Below are 22,776 nucleotides of genomic sequence, written 5' to 3'. Positions count from 1 at the left end.
GAGTATATTGGGAATGTCATTTGCTTCTACTTTCGCCTAGTGTACCGGTGCGACTGATAAAAATGGCTGTCGCCAGCGCAATGAGAGTTAATCCTTTCCTTATGACTGGAGAAACAAGGAGGGATGTATGAAAGCAAGGCTGTTGGAGTGGCTGTTGCATGGGTGGAAGATCCACAGATGCCGTTTTGCCTTTGCAAATGTACATTGTGAGTGTGATGGGAACTCTGCTCCTCGTCATCCTTCCAGCCATTTCTCCTTGCTGTAGATGATGTGAGAAATTGTGTTGAAGCATTTTGTGCCTTCAGTTCCACCTGTGAGCATCACCTGCTTGTAGGCTGGATGGAGTGAGACTCTGCTTTCAGCTCTCCTGAGAAGTGTTGGTTTCTCTGTCCATGATGAGTTCGCCTCTAGCTTTAACAGAGTGGCTTCTCTAAACAAGGAACTGAATTGATTTTGAAAGAATACACCTCCTCTGCAAGATGGCAAGGCGTGAGAGCAGCCTGTAGACATCTTCAGATATGTTCATCACTAAGATGCACTTAACTTTTATTTCTAAATTTCTGTTTTTATTTGCATTTCACCTGCTAGGTCCCAAAACCTGCTTCCTCCCCTCGAAGATGGCTGAGCCATTGACCTGCCATAGAGGCCTGTGAGGTTTCCCTCTCCTGTGGAGGGAATGCAGAGTGTGGAAAATAGCTGCTAGGGAAACAGCAAGTGGACAGTGTAATCCAGCGTAGAAGTATTTATTTTTTAAAGGTGAGTGGCAACCTCCTGTCCCTCTGCTGCCCCATGTGCTCTCTATCTATTTCAGATTTTAATAAATTTCTTGTTTATCTTGAGGAAGAAAATTAATAAGTAATGGCAATTGCTCTTTAGAGATAGAGACTACTGAAGGCTGCAGTCGTTTTAATTTAGCATGTGTGTTGTTGCAGGGACTGTTCACTGTTGAGGTGGGCACATTGGTGTCAGACCTGGTAAAATACTACCGTTCCCTGTGCACACAAGCAGTGGGTGTAGTCTTGCAAGTAGGTCTCCGAGCAAGGGCTCAGGGGAATTAAGCTGGTCTTGCTGGGAGCTTTGGGGCTTCAGTCTCCTTTAGCTCTGGGTAAGTTTGAAACCCAGCATGACTGGACAGACACATCTCCCCTGTGCATCGCTGGGCAATCCCAGCGTTGCTCTTCTAGGCAAGCATCATCGTTTGATGTGTGGTACCAGGTCTTAGCCCTCTTTATATGCCAGAAACCCACAGCTGCATCCCTCAGACACCCACACGAGGTGGTGCTGTGTTTCATTTGGAGGTGGCCTGGCCCTGGGCACTGTACGTACCCTTTCTGTGGGAACATGGAGATGATGCTGGAGCCTGGCTGTACGTGCATCAGAGTGATAACATCACCAAACAACTAAACCTGAGTGCTCAGAAGCCCTGAGCCACGATGAGAACAATCGTATCTACTTAAAAGGTGAGGAGCTCTGGGAAGAAAATTGAGTTTCATTCCTGCACCTTTCTGTGTGGTTTTGAGCTCGCACTTGCATCTCCTCGAGGTGCCCGTGATGGCCAGGCTTCTCCCCGACCCCACAGGTTGGGGCTTTTCAACCCCAAATGGTCCGATTGCCGTTACTCGTGGGCATGCACTGTGGGCCAGCGTCCTGGTGGGGGCTGAGATGGCACCTCTTGGAGGAGAAAAAGGCCTCTCTGTGTTTTATCTCCTGGCTGTTCCTCATCTGCAAAACCTGAGTGTGAGGGTATGTGATGCCTGACACACTGTCAGTGCAGGAGGCTGTGGGAGTTGGTAAGCAGCTGTGAGAATCTGGGTTAGAGCATCCAGCATTGGGGCAGGATGGAATCCACCTGCATGGATCCATTTTCATGTGTCATCTCGTCGAGGATGAGTTTCCCAGCGTCAGCCCTGACCCTCCTACAACGCTTTAGTTTGCAATTATGTGCCATGTTCAGCCTGGTGGCCGTGGTTCCTGGAAAACCCGACCATGGGAGTTTATACAAAACCTTGCAGGTATTCCAGGCGGAGCCAGAGAAGGTTGCTTAGGGTGAAGGCAGGGCTGGAGGTTTCCTTCCTGGGGAGGCAGCGGCGGAGTGTGGGCTCCTTGCATCCCTTGCTCAGTGCTTCCCAGCCGGCTGCCCCACGGCGCTCAACTTTGCTGCCAGACCTCGCTGCCTCAGTTTCCCGGCTGCGTGAAGAGGGACCCTGCTCCTGGCTCAGCACAGGGTGGGGAAGGTGGCGGATGCCATTCTTGGGGGAGATCCCCAGCTGGGTGCAGCTCCCTGGGTGTGCTCTGCTGGCTGGCCAGGTGAGAGACCCGCAAGCCAGGAAGTGTCACCCATGGTGTGTGGCTGCTCCCCTTTTTCTGGGGGCGTCTGTGGACCGTTTTTCAAGGGTTTGCTCCACTGCTTCCCAATCTAATACCATGTAATACTTGGGTTATGTGCTGATTAGGGCGATTCCTAAAACCCTTTGCTGAGATTGTGGGTGAAACTGCCTTCTCTCAAATTACCAGATTCCCTTTTCGAAGGGAAGAGAAGAGTCCACTCCCCAGGCGCTCATCTGGTTTTGCTTTTTACTTTGTTTCTGTCCTATTGTACTGAGCTCACTGCATTTTTGGTTGCTTCCAATTCCAACTTGAGATAAATCTGCTGATAACCCTCTGGCATGTGTGGTGTCCACTGACTGGCTCACCCCGCTGAGGAGCCGGGCAAACCAGGAGTTGTGGGGGGCGACAGGGGTGGGGTTTCACTCCAGTGGGGCTTTCAGGTTGTATTTCAGCCAGCCAACAGATAGTTGGCTGGGATATTGCAGCCCTTTCCCTTTCACTTTGGGACTTAATTACTGAACTAGGTCTGTGGCTAGAGAAGCTGGAGACTCTCCATCCACCACCAGAAGGACCTCATGCCGCATAATGGGAGAAAACCGCCACTAAATGTCTCGCATCACGCTTTTCCCCCTTCCCTTCGGTCCTGTGTATTTAGCGTTAACTGCACAATATAGGTTTCCTTTTGGTTTAATTGTGATGAATTCCAGGGAGAAGGAATGGATCGCTCCCTCGTTTTTCTTTTCTACTGTAGCCCCAGCCATCCCGATGACAGATCTTGTCATTATGTGGTGTCGTTTTAGATGTTTGCACTGCACCAAAGGCAAACGGAGGAGCCTGCGTTCTAGGCGGTGGATTGAATAACAATGTTTTTCCAGGAAAAAAAAAAAAAAAATCTGTGAAGTTTTTAATCAGAAACATAAGTTTCGCAGAGGCAGCCCGTACAGCACTCCCGACCCAATGAAGCGATGGCTCGCGTCCCTCTGGGTATCAGCTTTTGTGGCCCTCTGTGTTTCTGAAGGCTGTGAAGTCATGGAGTTACCTTGAACTTGAAAAACAGGAGGGCTTGTGTTTTCCTGTGCATGGTGGATCCTCTGGGGCAGCTTTCCAGTTGCAGGCTCCTCGCTAAAGCAGAGGTAGGTGGCCTGCTGCTAGGAGATGCTGGGGACATGTGTCCAGAAGGAGAAAGGGTAGCACCCGAGAGGGGCTTAAAATCACTGCACGGGAATCTGCTTCTCATGAAATGCCTGCGTGCTAAAGATGGTGAAAACTGCTGACGCAGGAGAGCAGAGCATCTTTGTCAGGCATCTGTCTCCCAACCGTCTTCCTTTCAAGCAAGGAGGGCTGCCTAGGAAGTCTCTGCTCTGCAGACCTCCTGGTGCCTTCCCGACTTCTCAGAAGGGTCATGTGAAAATTAATGTGATCAAAAGGTGTTTTAAAGTGTTATTTAAAGCGTAGTGACTGTTCTGCGGAGGGTTTTCGTCATGCAAAATTGGGTGATTTGACGGCTCATCAGCTGTGACCCTAAACTTCACTGCAGGGTCTCACCAGAGACGAGATACTGGCAACTAAGAACTCATATGTGGTTGCCTCACTTGGCTTGGTCTTGTCCCTCTTCAATTTTTATTACAGTGCCTGAACACACTGCCTTGCCGTTGCCCTCTGAAGTGTGTTGAACTTCGTGGGTGGCAGTGGAGAGTGTGTCAGGGATTGCTTTAGTGATACCATTTGTGGGGCTTGGGGAAATGGCCATGCCCAGGAGATGGCAAGGAGTCTAGCTGCTCTGACACGGCCTCTGGGCTCCACGGAGCTGACTCTGTAGTTGTCTGAGTAATTTTGGGTGTGATGTATAGTTTGGTAGGACTGTAGAATACCCAAGAAAAACCTGGTCCATGTGGAAGAGGCGGAAAACTCAACCACCAGCAGGTTGAGTTGGGCTTCGCAGCTGCCACAGCATGCTTGGATGCTCTGCAGGTCTCTCCACTGGCAAAGTTGATCCTTTTCAGATACCCTCAACACGCTTCACGTGCATGATGGATGAAAGCCTTGCGACCTCCCAGGGACCCGCGTAAGTGCTGGCGTCCCTCCTGTGAGGGACCAATGGGATGGGGCACCCTTATGTACGGGCAGGACTCTTGCGGGAAGAACACAGAGCCAAGATGGAGATGTGGGAAGCACGACATGACAGCAAGCGTTCCTCCCTCCAAAGTGTGGTCCTGCTGAAGGTCCCCATGTAGCTTACCCTTTCCGGACTCTGTGCAGAGATGCCAGGGACAGGAATCATTTGCCGCTTTCCCCAGCGCTGTGGGGCAGATGTTGCATCTCATGATGCCTGTTCACTAGATGGTTTCTCTCACTTTGCAGCCTTTGGGTTGAAAGAAAGCTGGAAAAATGGTTTTCCCACATGAAATCAAGGTGTGTGCTTTTCCCTCACCTCAGTTTTTGCTGGATGTTGAAATTCAGCATCAACCTTCCCAAGCTTAGCTTACCACCCCTTCTCACCACCTTTTCTGGGGTTGCTCTGGTCAGGGTTGTCACCAAGGGCTGGTGACCAGCCCAGCCGCTGGTGTGCAGGAGTTATTTGAATGACTCCCTGTCCTGGAATTAAAGTCCTTTCCTTCAGGAATAATTAATACACTCTCAAAGTTTCCCAAAATGATTCTGAAATAAAATGTCCACAGAGGAGGCTGATCTGGAATAGCAATTGCTGAATAATTTATTCTGCAATGAGTAGTTAATTTCCCTATATGGAGCAGCCCTAATAAGCTCCAAAATTTAAGCTTTATTGGTTTGGAGGGGTGGAATAAAGGAAACCACTAAGTTTTTGTGAAGCTACTGAAGTGAGCTAAGCTGTTTAAGTATAATAATATTTCTACAACATAAAAAATGTTTGGCTCTGGTCTTCTAAGTGAAATTCAATAGCAAAAAAAAAAAAAAAAAAAAGAGAGGCGGGTTTATTATAAATGGGGGCTGTAAAAATTGGCAGGAGAGGGGGGGTTGTCCCGGTGCCTATTCCAGGGGTCTGTGCCCAACTCCCGAATGGGGAATGGAGAGCAGAAACAGCAAAACGGTGTCATCTCAAAGATTTTTTCCACTTTAGGGGAGCAGTTTCAATGCAGAGCCCTTTTCTGTGCTTAAAAGCGAGGTTTTCAGAAGGAAGTTATTTGACCTTTTGAGCAAATCTGTTGCTGAGGCCATTACCACAAATGCTATTGAAACGCTTCATAAATATAATGTTCGTTTAACAACATTGCCAATAACTTAGAAAGTCAGACTTTAGCCTCCCTTTAAAAAAAAAAATAAAGCTTTTCTTAGTGGAAAAAAATGTCTTTTTTGGGAAGAATTTGGAGCAGATTTTTGTACTGAATCTAGGCTGCCTCCTTCCCTCAGAAGGCTTCTGAGGGCCAGGAAAATTATCACTAATAACTTCCCTATAAATTGTAGAGCTGCTATTTTAAGATCTGGTGTCTCAGGGAGGAGCGGGGTGGTGTCCTGCTTCCCTCCATTGCTGCATGGTGCCCTGGTTTGATTCTGGTCCTTGTTAAGCTGGCTGCTAGTCCTGCCCTGTGCAAAACCAAAACGTGGGAGGAAAACAAGTCAGGAGGCTCTTAGGCTTGGTTTTGCTTTTGATTTTCCATATTGGTGGGTTGAGTTTGGATTTCGGTATGGAGGTGGCCCGATCCCAGAGCTGGCTTTGAATTGCAAAATATGCATTGAATGCAATTTATCTTTGTGTATTTGGGGACAAAATCCAAAGCTGCTCCCTAGCCCGAGGCTAAGACAGACCTGGAGAAGCTGTCCATGCGGGAGGGAGGCCATGTCTCCTGTCTCCAAAAAAGCAGGGCAGCAAGGAGAGCAGATCCATAGAGAGAAAAGGATGTCCCTGGCTCTGGAGCCACTTCTTCCCTGACCAGAGGGTACCCAGGGATGAGCCTTTAAGCCAGGAACAGGAGGTTAAGGGCTTTGGTATTGGAGGCGCTTTGCTTTTGGGCGTCGGGATTATGTTTTTGTGGGGCTAAGAGTTATGTGAATCGCCACATAAAAAAAAGACGATGAAGGGAAGAGCGCTGCTCCGCTTGCTTTCGACTGCAGCGAAGATTAGTGGGGACCATCACAGCGACACTTGCATGGAGGGATAAGAGGCATTTCCTAATTAAAGCCCTTTTATGTACTAGAAGCCAGCTTCTCAGCTGTTGGAAATCTGGGTGTCTCCATTGAAGTCGTGAGGTGACCCCCAGCTTATCCTCGCATGTGGGTTTTGGCATCTCCCATCGGTTTCCTTGAGGCAGCTGGGGTGGTGACAGCACGGGGCTGGGTCTGCTCTGCGGCAGCTCAACTGATGGGATGCACAAGCCCGGAAACTCCAGCAAAAGTGTATTTCCTCCCCATGGATATTTTCTTTCATGCTTGAAAACAACCCTGCATCTGTTAAGAAAACACCTGAGCTGTAACAAGGAACTGTGTTGCTCCTTGTTCAGACACAGCCACTCATGAGAGCAGAGGGGATGCTTTTGGAATGGTCAGAGAGATGGGTCGCTTTTTCTCCCTTGATGTAAAGATGGTGCGTTCACCACTTCTGCCAAAAAACGTACTGCACATCCTCATCTTTCTCATTTCTCGTGGTTTTAAGAAAGCTCCTTACTTTCAAGCTTACCATGAGATATACTGTAGCAGTAAAGAGCAGAGACTTGACAGCATTTTGCCACCAGTTATTACGTGGGCAGCACACGTTAGCAAAGATGCGGTGAACCCTTCCTCTCTTCAAGTCCTTTCTGTTGCTTATGCTGCTGCAAAAATGGCATTTGGATTGGTTTGTGTTAAATCTGAGCTGCTAGCGGAGGAATTCAGCTTGCAGGGCTGCACCTTAGCAGAGGAAATCAGTCCGAGCTTTAACTGGTTGTATTTTTTAACGTCTTCCCCCAAACCATATGTCTTTGGACCAAGGGTTGCGCATCTGGGTAGATTAAAAACCCATTTGCTGGCGGGAGGCGGAAGGATGTGGAAGGTGATGCTGGGAGGGGGGTGGTCTTGGCTTTGGGGCTAGCAACAAAGACCTAAAAATCCTGGGTCTTCAGGTCTGGGTGGGCAACAAAGAGCACTGCAGGCCAGGGAGAGAATGGGGGAACAGTTTTGAATATTTTTGGGGAATGTCACAGAATGGGACCAGCCTGCTGGAACACGGCCGTGGTCCAGCCACCCCCTGAGCTGGGTAGGGGGAGGAAAAAAACCTCCATTCCAGGCTCCTGGATAAACAAACACCAGAAATCTCGTCAGGGTAATAATGGAAATCACTGGGAAATTGAGTTAATACAAGGGCATCTGTGTAAGTGAATGCTCGGGACAGGGAAACGGCTTTGTCCTTTAACTCTAGTAATGCTGGAGCAGATGGGAAGCGTGGTGTGCTTCACGCATTAGCTGGCTCGGATAAAGAGCAAGGCAGAGGCTGGTCCTCGTGGCTGATTAGAGGTTAACAGGGATAGAAACCAGCGGATTGACTCTTCATTTGCAGGAGGTGTTGTGGGATCAGAGCAGATGGCAGAGAGAGCGTCCCTCCAGCTTACTCAGCTGCTCAGAGGAGCTTACGGCTCCCTCCAGCACAAACAGCCCCGCTTGCATCTCTGTTTGCAGCTGCAGCTCGTGCTTCTTCGCCGGCCTGCCTGGAGACACAGTATTTCTCCTAAACCCATGGTGGCTGGTGTCTGAGGCCATAGGTACGTAGAGGGATGCTTGCAGGCACTGCACATCATCTCCAACTCAGCCACATCCCTTTGTTATGGCTCCGCAGGCATCAGCTCAGCCATGGGTCCAGCTCCTAACCGGGGGCTTTTAATGGTCTTCATTATCTCTGAGGTGCTTTTCCAGGCCTGTGAAAGGACAGGAGCATGGTGGGTCCTGTGGAGGAGGGCTGAGAGGGGAAAGTGTACAGCTGAGGAAGCGTGGCTGGGTTCTGCTGGGGCAGCATCCTCCCGGCCAAGCCATTGCCTGCCTCCTCCATCGCTGCTGAGGTCTCGCTCAGCGGCAACACCTTTGCCTGTGGTCACAAAAAGAGGTGCTCTAGGGAGGAGGGAGGATGTAAACTCAGAGCAGCTCTGCTCATTGACTCACTGGAAGCCTGGATTCCCTGTTTTGCAAGGGAGAAATGGCAATTGATTCAGCCTTACCCTCTTTCTTTTTGTCTGCCAGTGCTCTGAAAAGGCACATTTTATCTGTGTGTGACAACACCTGCCTAGGGTGCCTCTCATTGAGACGCGCTGAATCAAAAGAGCAACAAGAAAAGTGGGTTTAATTGCACACATCTTCAGCGGAGTCTTTCTTGCACTGGCAGCACAAAAGGCCAGCCCCGCGCTGGCTGAATGGAGCCCGGGAGGGCTGGGGCGCGCCATACTCTCCGTTACTATCGGAGGCAGATGATTCACTTCGACAGAGCATTGTCATGTGCAAATGAGTTCATGAGCCCATCTCCTTTCCAACTGCAAGGTCAGGGACTGAGCAATTGTCAGCATCAGCCGGCTGGAGGAATTGATCTAGAAGCTAGAAAGCTTTGGGAGATGTTACTAACCTCGGCTTCCCACCGTGCGAGCACACTGACACCTTCCTCCTGTGGATTTGTCTGCGTTACAAATATTGACCAATTTTAAGTTCACGTTTGGAAAGCTGCTGTTCCGAGGCATGGAAATGTGACCAAGAATGGCTTATAAATAACACTTGGTGCAGCAATTATTATTCATTGCTAGTTATGGCTTTCACACAGTGGAAAAACAAATGTTTTTTCCACTAAGAGCTGGAGCTGCAGTCCGTTTAATCACTAAAGAGCTTGGAATCGCTTCAGTTTAAAATACCTTTCCACTGTGGTTTGGAAATTTAAAAAAAAATATATTTGGGTCATGTTAACCTAGTGTATACGACTTGTGCTGAGGATTTCAGTTTACTTCGTCTGCATCTGCTGAGCCCCATAAATATCCGTGTATTCGTTCCCTTTCGGTTTTGCAGAGCTCCTGCCTGCCTGAAGGCAGAGCTGCCCAAAGACAGACTTGCAATGGGGTTACTTTGACTAGCGGTGGGGTCCTGGGAGCTGAGCACCAGGCACAAGAGCAGTGAGGAGCCAAGCCGCTGCTGGCCACAGCCGCCCCTCTCCACCCGGGATGCAGGGGGATGCGGCTCATGCCTTCAGGAAACTGCCTGGATGGACTTCATGTTGTATTGCTCCTAACAGATCCTGCCCGAAATACCAGCCTTGGCTACTAGGAGGTTGCTTGAGGTTTTGGCAGCCAGATGTGGGAGTGAGTTCTTTATGTACAACGTCTGGCTGCATCCCGCCAGTGGTACTTGCTCAGGGGGGTGGATGTGGTTGCACGTTTCTCTCTACAGAACAATTCCTTGCCCCGCTTCAGGGTTTCCATGAAGACCGAGCAAAGCCTGCAGAGGAGGCAGAGGAGCCACAGGGGCATGAAGAAATGCTCCCTGTGTTACCCATGCATTACTGGTCCCAGTCCTCCTGCGCAACAATGCCAGTGCAGCAACCTCAGATGGTCTCTGCTGGTCCAGGGTTAGGTCCTAGAGATGGCTGCTGTGGCATGAAGGCTGCTTCCCTGGCAGGATTGCACTAAGGCTCTGTGAAAGGCAAGCGAGTGCCTGGGAAGAGTGAGCTAATTTTTCCAAATGGCACAACTTTGCGAATGACAACTGTGACTTCTGCCTGGGTTGCCGTGTGAAATCTGGGGGATGGCTGCGAGCAGCAACTGCCAGAGGGAGCAGAGCTGAGCTCTCAAGTTCCTGTCTAGTGTTGTAGCTGCAGGGTCCTTCTCTCCCTCCTCCTCCTTGTGGGTGTTGGAGGGCTCTAGCTGACACAGTTATGAGAAGGGAAAGGATTACTCCTGTTTTTTTCTTGTTTCTGGGGTTTAAATTTCCAGCTATGGTCTGCCCATCTCTGAACTTCAGGTATTTTGGTGTAACCAACTTGAACGTTGGCTTTACCTTCAGTGGTTTGCTGGAGGATCCAAGACTAGGGGTCTCCACAGCCGGCCTGGTGGTGGGTTGGAGCTGCAGGATGGGCTAGCAGTCTTTTCTGATGGGTGGCTTGTGGACATCTGGGTTAAAAATGCCCAGCTGAAAGACTCTGGCTGCTCTTACAGAACTGGAAGGGTTTGCAAAGGTTGAGTAGGTTTAGAGATCAACGAATTCTCCATCATGGTTAAAGACACTTCTGTTGAGGCCTTAACTGTCTTGTCTTAATAGCAAAGTCTCCTGCACTGAAGCTCCTGCTAAAGGCTTGATCCTTTATAGCCATTTCAGAGCCCAGGGCTGTCTTGTGTATCTGTGCTCCTCACAGTCTGTGGGGTTTATCAGTTCCAGAGAGGAAAGTGTTGCCCAGCTGATGAGTTTGGAAGTGCCACTGGTGTGGAGCTCACAGACTCCCAAAAGACATTTGCAGGGTCTGTTTTAATTTAAATCAGAGGCACAGTATCCTGCTGCACTAATGAAAAGTCCTTGCTCCGATGTTTTGTCTCCACTTGATGGGTAAGTGGAATTAGGAAGAAGATGTGCTTGTCATGCCCTGTGTGCCTGTGAACATTCGTGGCACCGTTCTGTGCTCTTTCTGGGGCAGGTATGAACACTTAGCTCCTTTTGCAACCTGGATTAAAGAGACATCCACTGGGAACCATCCTGGTAAAAGTAGGGGAGGCTGTTCTGGGGCAGGGAGGAGGCGACGTCATTCTTGGAGCAAAGCTGGGCTCCGATGTGGTGTAATGAGTCTGTAGTTACAAAGATGGTATTTAATTATTTCTTTTCCATGGTTTTCAAGCCCTGGCACTGTCACTTTGCTGGCAGCAAATCAAACACCAAATTAGCTTATGTTAAGGAGCAGAAGATGAAGTCCTAGATAAGCACTCAGCTGTAGGAACGTCTTAAATTGAAATGTGCAGGGGGGACACAGAGGAAAGTATTTGTTTTTGCTTTCGGCGCAATCTAGACCTCGTGTCTGTGGCCAGGGCTGTGTTTCTGCTGGAGTGCCGGTATCACCTGCCCCACGTGCTTCTTGGGACATGAGATGAATGCCAAGGAGGGTACGGTGACAGCTGTCCTTCAGGGTGACTTGTAGCTTCTTGGTGACTGTAGCATCAGGGTTTTATGGGGACCAGGAGTGAGTGCTTCGATGGATGATGGAGTAACCACACCACAACCTCACAACCTACCTTTTAACCACCTCTTTTCACTGGGACAGTGATACCCATCACTGCTGAGGTGGTGAACCCATCTCCCACCCATGGGTGCTGGGGTGCAGGCCTGGCCACAGAGCAGGGCACAGCATGGTAGCTGCAGGCTGGCCTCCCGTTAATGTAAATATTCCCAAATAATGCCGCTGCTCCTGCCAGCTCCTCTCTCCCCCTTTCACCATGTTTAATTTTGGACTAAGCTTTTGATAAATGTTTTGTATAGAGCTCCCAGTTTATCTTAAGTAGACCTGCTGCCACCATGGCTAAAATCTAAACTGGTACTTGACTGTGGGCTCGTCTGCCAGATGAACTTGGCAGTTGCCAATGCGTTGAATGGTCCTGTTGGACGTGCAGACGCCGGCTAAGAGCTGTGAGGACCGGCTCTTGCAGCGGATGGGAGAGCACAGCTTTTAGGATGCCTGAGAGCAGCCTGGGAAGTATCTGGGCAAATTTCCTTTCTCTCGAGGGGCTGGGTTCAGACCACAGTTGATGTATTTTCAGACTTACACCTGCCTGAAACAGGCTGTTTGGTTAAAGGAGTTTCTCCAGCCTTACACCAGTTAGCCCCAGATGGGGTCTGGCCCATGAAACTGCTAAAGTAAGTGTTTGAAGGCAGTGTTTATGGCTAGTAATTTATCTTAGAGGGTTTTATATATATGTGCGTGTGTGCCTACGGGTGTACATACGTCTATATACATACATTCTTGCTCAGGAACGTCGTTTCCAGTCCTTTTAACTTGTTCAAAAAGTAAACTGGGGAGAAACTGGCAGTGAGTCGGAGCTGCCTGCCAAGCATTGCAGACCAGAGAAGTGGTAAAACATAAACACTTTGGAGTTTGTCCTCGGGATTTATATAGTTTGGCTGTCGGGGGGTGAACTTGTGCGAGGCAGGGGGGCTTGTCAGCCCCTGGCTGCACTGGTCCCGAGCCCAGCACCTCCGCATCCACACTTCCACTCCTGGCAGCGTGCGAGCGAGAGGGCAGTGCGGGGTTGTCCATCCCTCCCCTCCCGCTCTGCCGGCTGTGCGGGGTGGGTTTCGGGCAATGGCAGCAGAGCAGGTCTGCTTTCCCCCTCCCCTGCGCTAAAGTGAAAGCAGACCTCCTTGCCGCTTAATCAGATTTGAATGTGGTTTTTGGCGTGGTTTTAAAGAGACTGGCAGTGGATAGCTGGTTTTGATGCCATTTATTAAAAACCTCTGGTAGAATTTGTCTCGGAAAGCCTTTGTGAGAGCTGGCAAACGCACAAGGGTTTGATGCAGTTAATGTATTTTAATCTCCCCCCCACCCCCCCCACACCCCTCGCCTTCTCCTTTTCTGTTGCTAATTGTAGGGCTCTCAGCTGTCTGCTGCCTTCTCCGGGGGGACGGCAGGCTCTGCAGGGACCTGTGTACAAACACGGGCTTAATAAGGTTGCAGCGACACAGAGAAAAGTGAGCATCCTCTTTGGGGAGGAGAGCTGGAGAAGGGTGCTGCATCCTGGGTACCATGCCAGGCTCTGACATGGGGGTGCTGGGTGGCCCCAGCCACATTAATTAACCTCCTCATGCAGCCTCATTCTCCTCGGAGCAACAAGGACAATGGATGGGGGAAACAAAGATGTCCCTTTTCCAGGTGGCTGGGCAAGTGTAGCCTCCTCAGCAGCCAGCTCCTGGGAAACGCTCCCTGGGCTTTCAGATTGAGGTGATGGGAATCCAGTCTTTTCTCGCTGACTTTATCCCTTGCTTGCTTGATGCATCCACCTTCCTTGGACCCAGAGGACCTTCCAACTCCCGTTTCATGCTCCTCACTTGTGTTCGGGGACTTGTTGGGGCTTTTTTTTCATGGTTTGTGCCTGAAGGTGCTGCAGCCCCTCGCAGTACAGTGCGGGCTGTCAGGAGCACCGTAACGTTTGTGTGAGTGATTTGGGCTGTCCCTGCAGCCCAACACATGGATCGTGCTGATGAGCGGCTGGCTCCCTGGCAGCAGTATTTCATGGAAAGCTCAAGAGCTCACAGGGGGACAGAAAATGTTGTGGAGCTCAAGGAACAAACAAGTTTCCCCCCAGCCCATGGTTTGGGCTGTGCTCCTTGTTCCCGCTGCATAGAAGAGCTCAGAGCTGTGGCCATGCCCTGGAGCATTCTGCCTGGTTGAGGGACTGAAATTGGAGTTGCATTGCATTTAATTTGTGGGATTTTTTGTCTGCCTCATCAAAGAAAACCTGGCCTTTTTCTGCCAGCCCTCTCTCACGTGAGTTACAAATTCAGTGAGACAGAGGTGTGGATGAAGATGACTCCCGGGAGAGAAACAGTCTGAGAGACTCTTAAACAAATGGGAACCGAGCAGCTTTGCTCTTCCCCTGAGGGTTTGGCTGTTAAATAAACTCGCCGATGAGTCTGGCTGCATGTGTGTGTTGATGCAGAAGTGTGTTCGTATGCAGGCTGGGTGTTGCTGGGTGTAAGCCACCAGGATGGTGTGCATTGGGTGGTGTGCTCCTTGACATAGCGATGCATGAGCAGCCTTGGCTGGCCTTGTCCTTCTTTCAGAGTTTGTGTGGGTGGTCATGGTCAGAGGGAAGCTAATCTGGCTTTTCCCTCGTCTCGTTTCCCTCTCCAGGGTTCCACCTCAGTGGGACAGTAACGGAGCCAGCAACTGCAACAGAACCAGAGATGACCTACAAGGTGGCCATCAGCTTCGACCGCTGCAAAATCACCTCAGTGACATGTGGCTGCGGGAACAAGGACATTTTTTACTGTGCCCACGTTGTGGCGCTTTCGCTGTACAGGATCCGTAAGCCGGACCAGGTCAAACTCCGTCTTCCCATCTCAGAGACCCTTTTCCAGATGAACAGGGACCAGCTCCAGAAATTTGTTCAGTATTTGATCACGGCACACCACACCGAGGTGCTGCCCACTGCCCAGAAGTTGGCTGATGAGATCCTGTCGTCCAACTCGGAGATCAACCAAGTGCACGGTAATTCCTCCCTCCTCCCTGGGTGGCTTGGCAGTGATTCACTCTGCGTTTGGGGCTGGGGTGGTGGTTTCACACTGGTGGTGATGACCTTCATTTTGCCGTGTTTGTCTGTTGCTGCACAGAGAGAGGTGGCGGTGTCAAACTCATGTTAATGCATGGGTGTTGGGACCACATCGGTTGGCCACGTGTTTTGCCCTCTGTTCTTCTTTATATGTTTATCCGTCAAACACGGGCTTCAACAGGCAAGAAAAGGCAGAGCAGGCAGGCTGGCAGTGCACAAGACACAGCTCGGAGTAGGATGGAGAAGCCAAGAGTAGAGGAAGGGAGCACATTTAGTCCCCAACACAGAAGGACATGGTGCTGGGATCCTGAGGCGCGAGAGGTGCGGTGCGGACGTGGCTCCTCCAGCGTGTGGGGACACTGTGTTAGCCCAGCCCTGCACGTTGCTAAGTCAGATGCGGCTGAGCCGGCAGGAGATAAAGCTTTAATCTCTATGGGTGTTAATTTGCTCATAATAAATTAGTGCTGCTGTCCTGACTTACTGCACAAAGGCAGCAGAGATGTGTCCTGGGGCTTTGTGTTTGGAAGATGCTTTTGACTTCCTCCCCTGGGGGACAATGCCCATCCCAGCCCTGTTCCAGTTGCCCGATGGCTCAGGAGGTGGCCCAGGCTCCCTGGGGAGTTGCCCTGAGGCTCCCTTCATCAGCCCAAGCCAGGTGCTCGCGCTATGTCTTTCCAAGGAACCCAGGAGCTGAGGTTGCCCAGGGTCTGCAACAATGAGCTGCTCCCCACCACGCCTGTCCCACCAGTTGTAGAGCAGAGATAATAAACGCTTATCTACCACGGAAGGGCGTTGTGGGGATTAACACGTGCCTGTTAAGTGCTACAAAGATGAAAAGCCCCATATGCAGCCTAAAATAGGATCTGAACTGGTTGAATCCATATGTAGAGTTGAAGGCCAGGGGTCCACCTCCACCATAGGGGTGATGGCAGCTCTGATCTCAGATATTTTCCCCTCCCTCTATCTGGTTATGCCTGCTTCTGCCTTGGGAGAGGCTTTTGTCTCCTTCGCTGGGCCACATCTGCTGCGTGTGTGGTTGTGCTCTAAATTATTGGCTTTTGGGGGGGTTTCCTCATTTTTTGGCATTAAAAAAGAATGAGGAGCTGTGTTACTGCAAGAGTCTGGTGAGGTCCGTTCCCTCCCTGACCTGATCCACTGAAGCTGAGGTTGGGCAATATCCCATTTTGGCCATTGTTTGAGACTGCTTTCTCCTAAGCAGATTGAAGAAAAGCTTTTAAGGGTCTGAATATTTATTGCTCTAGAGTCAGCAAAAGGCTGGTGATTGAGAGTCTTACAAAGATACAGATGTTGGCTCCGGTTCAATATCTGCCTCTTGTTTTTACAAGTGGTTTTAAAAAACAAAGCAAAAATTCTCTGTCCCTTCAGACTTGGGCAAATTCACGCACTCCAGTACGCGATTTTGAACCGATAGAGATGTGCTGACTTACCCAGCAGAAGGTGGCACCTCTCCGACGCCCGTATGGCTGCCTAGCTGGGGTCGCAAGCAAGTAAATGCCTCTGCAAGCAGAACAGCTTCGTCTCATCCTGGGGGAGGATGCAGATCAGCCTTAGGATGATGAGATGATCTAAAGGTGATCTTAAAATGATCTAGAACTCATAAGTGTTGCACCCTGTGAAAAGGAAGGCTCAAAAAACCTTGCATTCAAGTTCAGAGTGATGTTGTCCAGGGCTTCAGCTCTTGATCCTGGACACTGTTGCAAGCTTTGCCCTCCTCGTCCTGCCAATGAAGCGCAGATGCAGTAAGAGATGCTGTGCATGTGAGAGCAATTTTGGGGGCTCCAGTTGAAGGGGATCCAAATTTTTCCCCTATCTTGCCCTTCTCAGCTGTGGTTCACGCATTGATAGAGGGTCGCTGATTCTGGGATTTGAAATTCTTCAGAGCTTTATGCGCTTCTGTGCGTGTTTCTTGGCCGCATCTAGTTCAGACCCTTGGGGTCACACCTTCGTTCACCTTAGGGTTGAGGCCAAGGTGGCTTTTGGCCGGCCAACCTCTGCAGCCCAAACAGTAACCCAGTGTGTGCATTGGACGCCTGAGGTTATTACACGTTGGAACAAGAACAGCCTCTCCAGAAATCCTTTAATTTTTCCCCCATTTCATCTGAGGAGAGGTCTGTTGAGCTTCAGGTCAGCAGTCGGGTCTTCCCCACCTGCCTCTGGGCTACTGCTTCCATGTCAGTGGTGAGCATATGGGATGGAGGAGCTGATTCTGCACCTCGGGAGCACTCTGGGCTCGCTGGGGAATGCCCCTTGTGCAAGGGGATCATCTGGTTTTGTAAAATAAGGCTTTCAGGGCTGCTCCTTCTCCCCCTGCAGAGCCTGAATGGTGAAGAAAATTACAGTCCATTGTCTGGCACGCTCGTCTCGGGGCGTCAGAGCTTTGTTCCTTGCAGGAGTCTGTAGCCGCGGGCTGTGCACCACATGCAGATCTTCCCGGCTGCCTTCCTAGAAGGAAATGCAAACTGTCCAGTAATGATGGAGTCTCGGAGCGCAGCCAAGGCGCTTCTGTGTTCTCGAAGGATTCAATCCAAGCAGAGAGCCTAGGTGTGCCTGCTGCTCTGCTCCCCACTTGACCTCTGCCTGCTTAAGTGGGCCATGTTCCTGCTCTAGTGCTGGCTGCAAAGGGCAGGGTGCTTGCAGCGAGAGCGTCTCACGTGTCTGACACCTCTACGCTCCGCGTCCAAAGTGACAGCTGGAGTCAGGACACCAGGATGGGTTTCAGTGCTGCTGTGTCCCCTCCCCCAGTGTGATCCTGCCTGGGGACAAAGTTGGTGGTGTGACTGACCAGCATGGAGCAAGGCTGCAAGGTTGTCATTGTGCCAACAAACGTGACTGCTTGGCTTTTCCTGGTAGGGTGGCTGCTGGGGGCAGCCAGGATCTGTAGCTGGAGAGCTTGGATCCAACAGCCAGGCCACCGACGGAGTGAGGAGCATCCAATGGTGGCCACCTTGACACCCTGCTCCCTCTGCTCTTCCAAGAGCATCAGCCAAGGGCTCACGTTGGTTTGCCATGGGGCCAGCCTGGCTCGGGGGAAATGCGAGCTGAGAAAGTGGCTCAGGGCCACCAGCCATGGTGGGACGTGCCGGGGATAGGTGCAGCTTTGCCATTGGGGGGGATCCATGCTCTACCACCATGAAACATGGGAAGATGATGTCCTTCTGAGGTGCAAATGAGAAACAGAGAGCGATTGCTTTGGTGCAGTGAAGTATTGCAGAGAGGGCCAGGAGTCACCGGAGAGGGCAAGGCTGTGAAAAAGAGCTGAAATGAGAATCGTAGGCAGAGAGGGAGATTTCAGGGGCAAAAGCAAGCAATGTGAAGGAAGGGGAACTCGGAAGGACCCATGAGTCCTAACAGCAGCGCTGGGCTTCCTCCTCTCACAGTGTGGATCCGGCACCCAGCAGAAGCGAGTGCACAGGGTCCAAGCCATCCGGCAGACTTGGGAGGTGGCTTTACTCTTCTCTGGTGTTTTGGTTCATGCTTGTAGGGAATGATTTGAATTTATTTTAAGAGGAAGACAGGATCAGCGTGGGGTGTACAGAAGGAAAGCTGCTCTCTCAGATACATCCTTTGAGCCTGATTGGGATGTCCAGGCTTTGGAGGCAAATGTTGGATTCTTCCTGAGGGCAAAAGCAGTCTGTGGCCAAGGAAGGAGAGGAGGCTGATGGAAACCACTGCAGGTCCAGAGGCAGTGGTCATTAAAATCTTTAATTAGAAGCTTAAAGACGGGAGAGGCAGCTCTGAGGACTGTGGACCCAGAAGATTTGGGACTTAGAGGTATCCTTTGTGCATCATCAGTGAAGTCTCTCCCTTCCTTGGGTAAGGAGCAGGAGGTTTTGGCAGGCCTGGTCTTTGCAGCTCAGTAACTCACCCTGCTTGAGCGGCGCTTGGGCACGGCAGGGTGAGCTGTTGCCCTCAGCCCAGGAGACATGGTCAGAGCGGTCTGTCTGCCCCACGGAAATGCCAGGGGGTGACACAGTGTCTGTGGCGCTCAGCTGATGCCGTTGAAAGGCTTGGGATGCTCTTCTTGAGCCAGAAGTGGGAAAAGCCACAAAACCTCCGCTGTCTCGCAGTGCAGGGGCAGCTCCCTCTGAGGACATGCCAGCGGAGAGTCAGTGTGAATCACCAAGGGGCCTCTGTGGTCCGTCAGGGTCTCGGAAGCTTCCTTGGAGGAGAGGACCTTCAGAAAACTCTTAGTGGGAATGGTCCCTCAGGCTTTGGCACAGGAAAACTGGATCTGCTTATGCAAAAGCCATAAGGAGCCCTCTGCCTTTTCACTTTTGTCCGGGATGTATTCTTGGCGACCTTGAGCTCTTCCTTCAACTCCTGGGCTAATACTGTTGTTCACCTGTTGGCCCATCTTACTCCTTGTGCACAGCAAGTCGGCTGCCAGGTCAGCCGTGCGGGAAGTCCCTGCCTGCTTGTGCTGTCGCACTGAGCCAGGGCTAATGTTTGAGGAGTCCTCAGGCGGTCTTCAACTTGGAGGTCATCCCACAACAGCATCTGGAGGGCAGCACAGGTAAGTCTATTTGAAATTCTGCCTTCCCGCTGGGGAGGAGGAGAAGGTCAGGTCTCCAGGGGATTCGTGTTCCTGGTTGCTGAGCTGATGTGAATTTAAGGGAAAATAACACACCTGAGTGCTGGAGAGAAAGTCTCTGCCAGCAGCTTTCCCCCTTCTCTTGCAGAGCTGCTGGGGTTGCCAAATGACCTCAGAGCACATGTGTAGCGCTTGACAAGTGGCTTCCAAAGACAGCTGGTCCTGATGCTGGTACTAGCTGGACCAGAGAGCTCCCGGCCACCATGCTGGGAGCCGGTCCGGCTTCAGTTGCCCCATCACTGTCAGATGGGTGTGAATCTTCAGGCCACCCTGGAGTCTCCATACAACCCGTCTCCCCTTGAAAATGAACGGGGAGGCTTGGTGGAGCTTGACTCCTTGTTTTGCTGCTGTTTTTAATCCCTCATTAGAGTTCATTTCCTTTCTGGTGCCTGGTTATTTTCTCTCTGAGGTTTTCTGCTGTTTGTTTATTTGTCTGTGTCCTCCCCACGCCTTGCCCCAAGCTGTTCCTTCACGTCTGTTTTCTCTCTGGACGCTGCAGAGGCAGCCCAGAGGCATTCAGCAACGCCACCACGTGCAGTCATGAGATGGCCCTTGTGAACTGCTGCCACGACGGCCAGCCCTGCTCTGGGCGGCTGTGGCTCGGCTGGCTGGCAGAGCCCTCCCCGGCACCACTGACCCTGGGGCCAGCACGGCCAGACCCCGAGCCACCAGTGGGTACTGGGCACAGTCAGCTGAGATGACTGCGAGGGAGATGCCAGGGTGGCCACCTGCATCCCTGGGTTGCTTTTACCATCAGTTTATCAGCTCCAGGCACTGGTTAAAAATAATAATTATCCCTTTTACTTTGTGTCGCCACTCCTGCTCTGGGTGAGATGCTCTGGGAGTGCTTCCCACGCCGCCCAGCTGATGTGTCTCCCCTGCTTGGATTTGGGATGCGCTGATGCCTTGGCATGACTCACGAGGTCCCACCACGTCCTCAGCCCTGGAAACCTGCTGCTTTCCAGTCCAGGAGTGCCTTTCATTTTTTTGTGTGTTGGGCAGCTAATTTCTGAGCAAGGCGTTGAATTTTCCGTGCCTGGCTTCGCTCTGTTTTCTAATTTGTAAATTTTTCCAGTCCTTATTTCTCAGTCTTTGTGTCTGCCTGGAGAAGTCTCGCTTGGCTGTCAAACAGTTAAACCCCGAGTCCGCAGCGAGGCGGGGGTCCTGCTTGGAGCGTGATGGATTGCATTTTTATCTCTGTTTCCACAGCCAGTGTAAACGGGCTGGAAAAACACTCTTTCCACTCAAGATGTGCGATGGTGTTTCCTTAAATCTGAATCCGGCAGGACCAAGATCCAGCACATCTGAAACAGGGCTCTTTGGAGCAGGAATGCTGCTATATGAGAAACGTGTTACGCAGGCGCCGGGCTGTTTTACATGCCGTTCCCTGCTCCTTTGGAGCCGAGACATGGAATCACTCAGCGGCTGCGTCACGGCGTGCCGCTGCCGAAGCCCCCGCGGTGTGAACATTGGCAAGGGGAAGTGGACAAATCCTGCCATGAGTATTTAAACCCGGCACAAATCCCGTTGTTTGCTCTTAAATGTTTATCCAGCTCCCCAGCGTAATTGGGCAGCCTGTTATCTGCTGGGTTGTGTCGCATGTGTGGGAATCTGCTATTACAGCCCTCTGAATCTTTTATAGGAGAGAAAAATACATTTACAAGCAAATTTGGGTTTTATTTGGAGGTGCGGGAGGCACGTTACTAATTTGGCTGCGGCCCGAACCCCAATGTGTGAAGTGCTCAATGTGTTGCGTGGGAGGAGGAGGTTTTATTTAGCTGCACGCTTCTTTCCTCGCGGCTTGGGCTAACGCTATGTGTGAGCAGCGAGCGCTGAGGGTAGTCCTGGGAACCCCAGAAAAATGCAGCCACTCTTTGCATCTTGCTAACTCCTCCAGTCTTTACTTGTCACAGCGGCCTCGGTGAGAGACCAAGGATGAGCTGAGCTTAGGTGAGATGGGTCACCCCAGGCATCCACGCCCTCCTGGTCCCTATAGATGCAGCCAGGTGACCCTATAGAGGCAGCTGAGATGACCCTGCCACGCTGGATAGCCGCAGCTGTGGGCGGGATGGTGGGGAGGAGGATATTAAGAGTGCGAGAGTCTGGGATACCTCTGCGATGGGGCCGGATAAGCGCTTGGGGTAGACAGATTAGTCATCGGTTCCTGATAGGGGATAATCGCTGGCTTGTGTGCTCTTTATCTGCGAGATAAGGACTGGTTTGGGGGAGGGAAGGAAAAGGCCCAGAAAAGCTGAGATGGCCAGGATGGACTGTGCCAGGTGTAGTGGTCCCTCGTGTCTTACGGCAGAGCTTGGCCACCAGCAGCAGGGGAGCAAGATCAGGGCACACGGCGGGCTGTCGGCGAAAGCCCTCGTGCTCATCCAGGGGACATGATTTCCTTTCTGCTGCTTCAGCTCCCGTCCCTATTATGTGGTTGTGTCGACCATAAATTATTCTGCAGAGGGAGCAGCAGCATCCTGTCCCTTCAGCGTGGTGCAGGCTGCGCCTTGAGCTTGCTGGAACCGCTCTCGGGCAGCGCCTGTTAGCAGAAATCAAAGGAATTTTGTAAAGGACATTAAATACAAATAGCTATATCTTATCAGGTCGGGAGCGTTCTCAGCCTTTGCCGGAAGAGCAGAACCCCTTTGGTTGATGTCCTCTTGCTTACAAGCCAAGAAGAGACAGTTGCCTGCTGAGCAGGCATCCTGGAGCTTGATTTTCATGAATTGCATTTGAGATCCTGGTTCAGCAATGCACGGGGCTGGGGCGTGCGCAGCATCCCGAGCTGTCTCTGCATGAAAGCGATGTCTGCTTCCCAACCAGATCCCAGTCGAGTGGGGAAGATTTAACTGGGAACGTGTTGGCTCCAGCATTCCTTGGCTGTCTGCGCAGCTCCTCGCCTCTCCCACGCTGACCCCCTTCCTCACTCAAAAGGGAGATGAAATGGGGGAGGCAGAGCAAAGTGGAGCGGAGCATCCTCCAGCCGCACCGGTCCCTCCTTGGCACTGATTTTCCCCGAAGAGTTTCTGCAGAGCAGGACTCAAAAGCAGGGAGCCAAAAAGCTGAGTTTCTGTTCCCTTTTGTGCTCCTGGCCGCTCGCTGGAGCGGTGCTGTGAGCCTGGGAAGCCGGGGCATTGCTGGGAGGTGGGGCAGTGCTTGGGGGAAAAATGGGAATTGAAAGGGGCAAGGCAAGGAGACGTGGATCCGAGCTGTTGTTTAAAGCACTTGTGGGGTTTTTTCTTTTTTTTGGTTCTCTGGAAGATGAAATACAGCTGGTGAACACACGTGTGTGCCTTCCAAAGGCCCTGCTCTCGTCACAGTTTGCTCGCTGAAGGATTACTGATCCTTTGCTCTTTCCAGCGCAGGGTCTCTCCCAGGCGGGTACACTGATGCACAGGGACTTGTCCCCTGTCCTAAAGCAAATGAGGGGCAGGACCGGGTGTTTAACCTGGGGTTCTGGAGCCCCCAGTGGTACCTTTGTTAGACTGTTCCTAACATGGGGAAGGGCTTGCAGGAGTTGGAGCTTTACTGATGTTTAAACAAACCGGTGATGTGGAGCAGGAGGAGGAGACCCTGGGTGATTCCTGGAGCTGGGGAGGGCTCTGGGCTCTGCAG

The 22,776-nt window shown here is 51.3% G+C and overlaps 1 protein-coding gene across 1 annotated transcript in view; it reads left to right on the top strand.

Moving 5' to 3' along the window:
* The window catches only part of ZSWIM5 (zinc finger SWIM-type containing 5), a 101,562-nt gene that overhangs the window by 56,991 nt on the left and 21,795 nt on the right, over positions 1 to 22,776 (top strand). Inside the window, exon 2 of the mRNA XM_068406779.1 lies at positions 14,132 to 14,488. Coding sequence (XP_068262880.1) covers positions 14,132 to 14,488 — 357 coding nt within the window. The remainder of the gene's footprint in view (positions 1 to 14,131; positions 14,489 to 22,776) is intronic.

This window comes from Nyctibius grandis, chromosome 8 (genome assembly GCF_013368605.1).
Source record: "Nyctibius grandis isolate bNycGra1 chromosome 8, bNycGra1.pri, whole genome shotgun sequence".
Lineage (NCBI taxonomy): Eukaryota > Metazoa > Chordata > Aves > Nyctibiiformes > Nyctibiidae > Nyctibius > Nyctibius grandis.
Note: the sequence above shows the minus strand (reverse complement) of the source record. Positions and strands in the feature narration are given on the sequence as shown.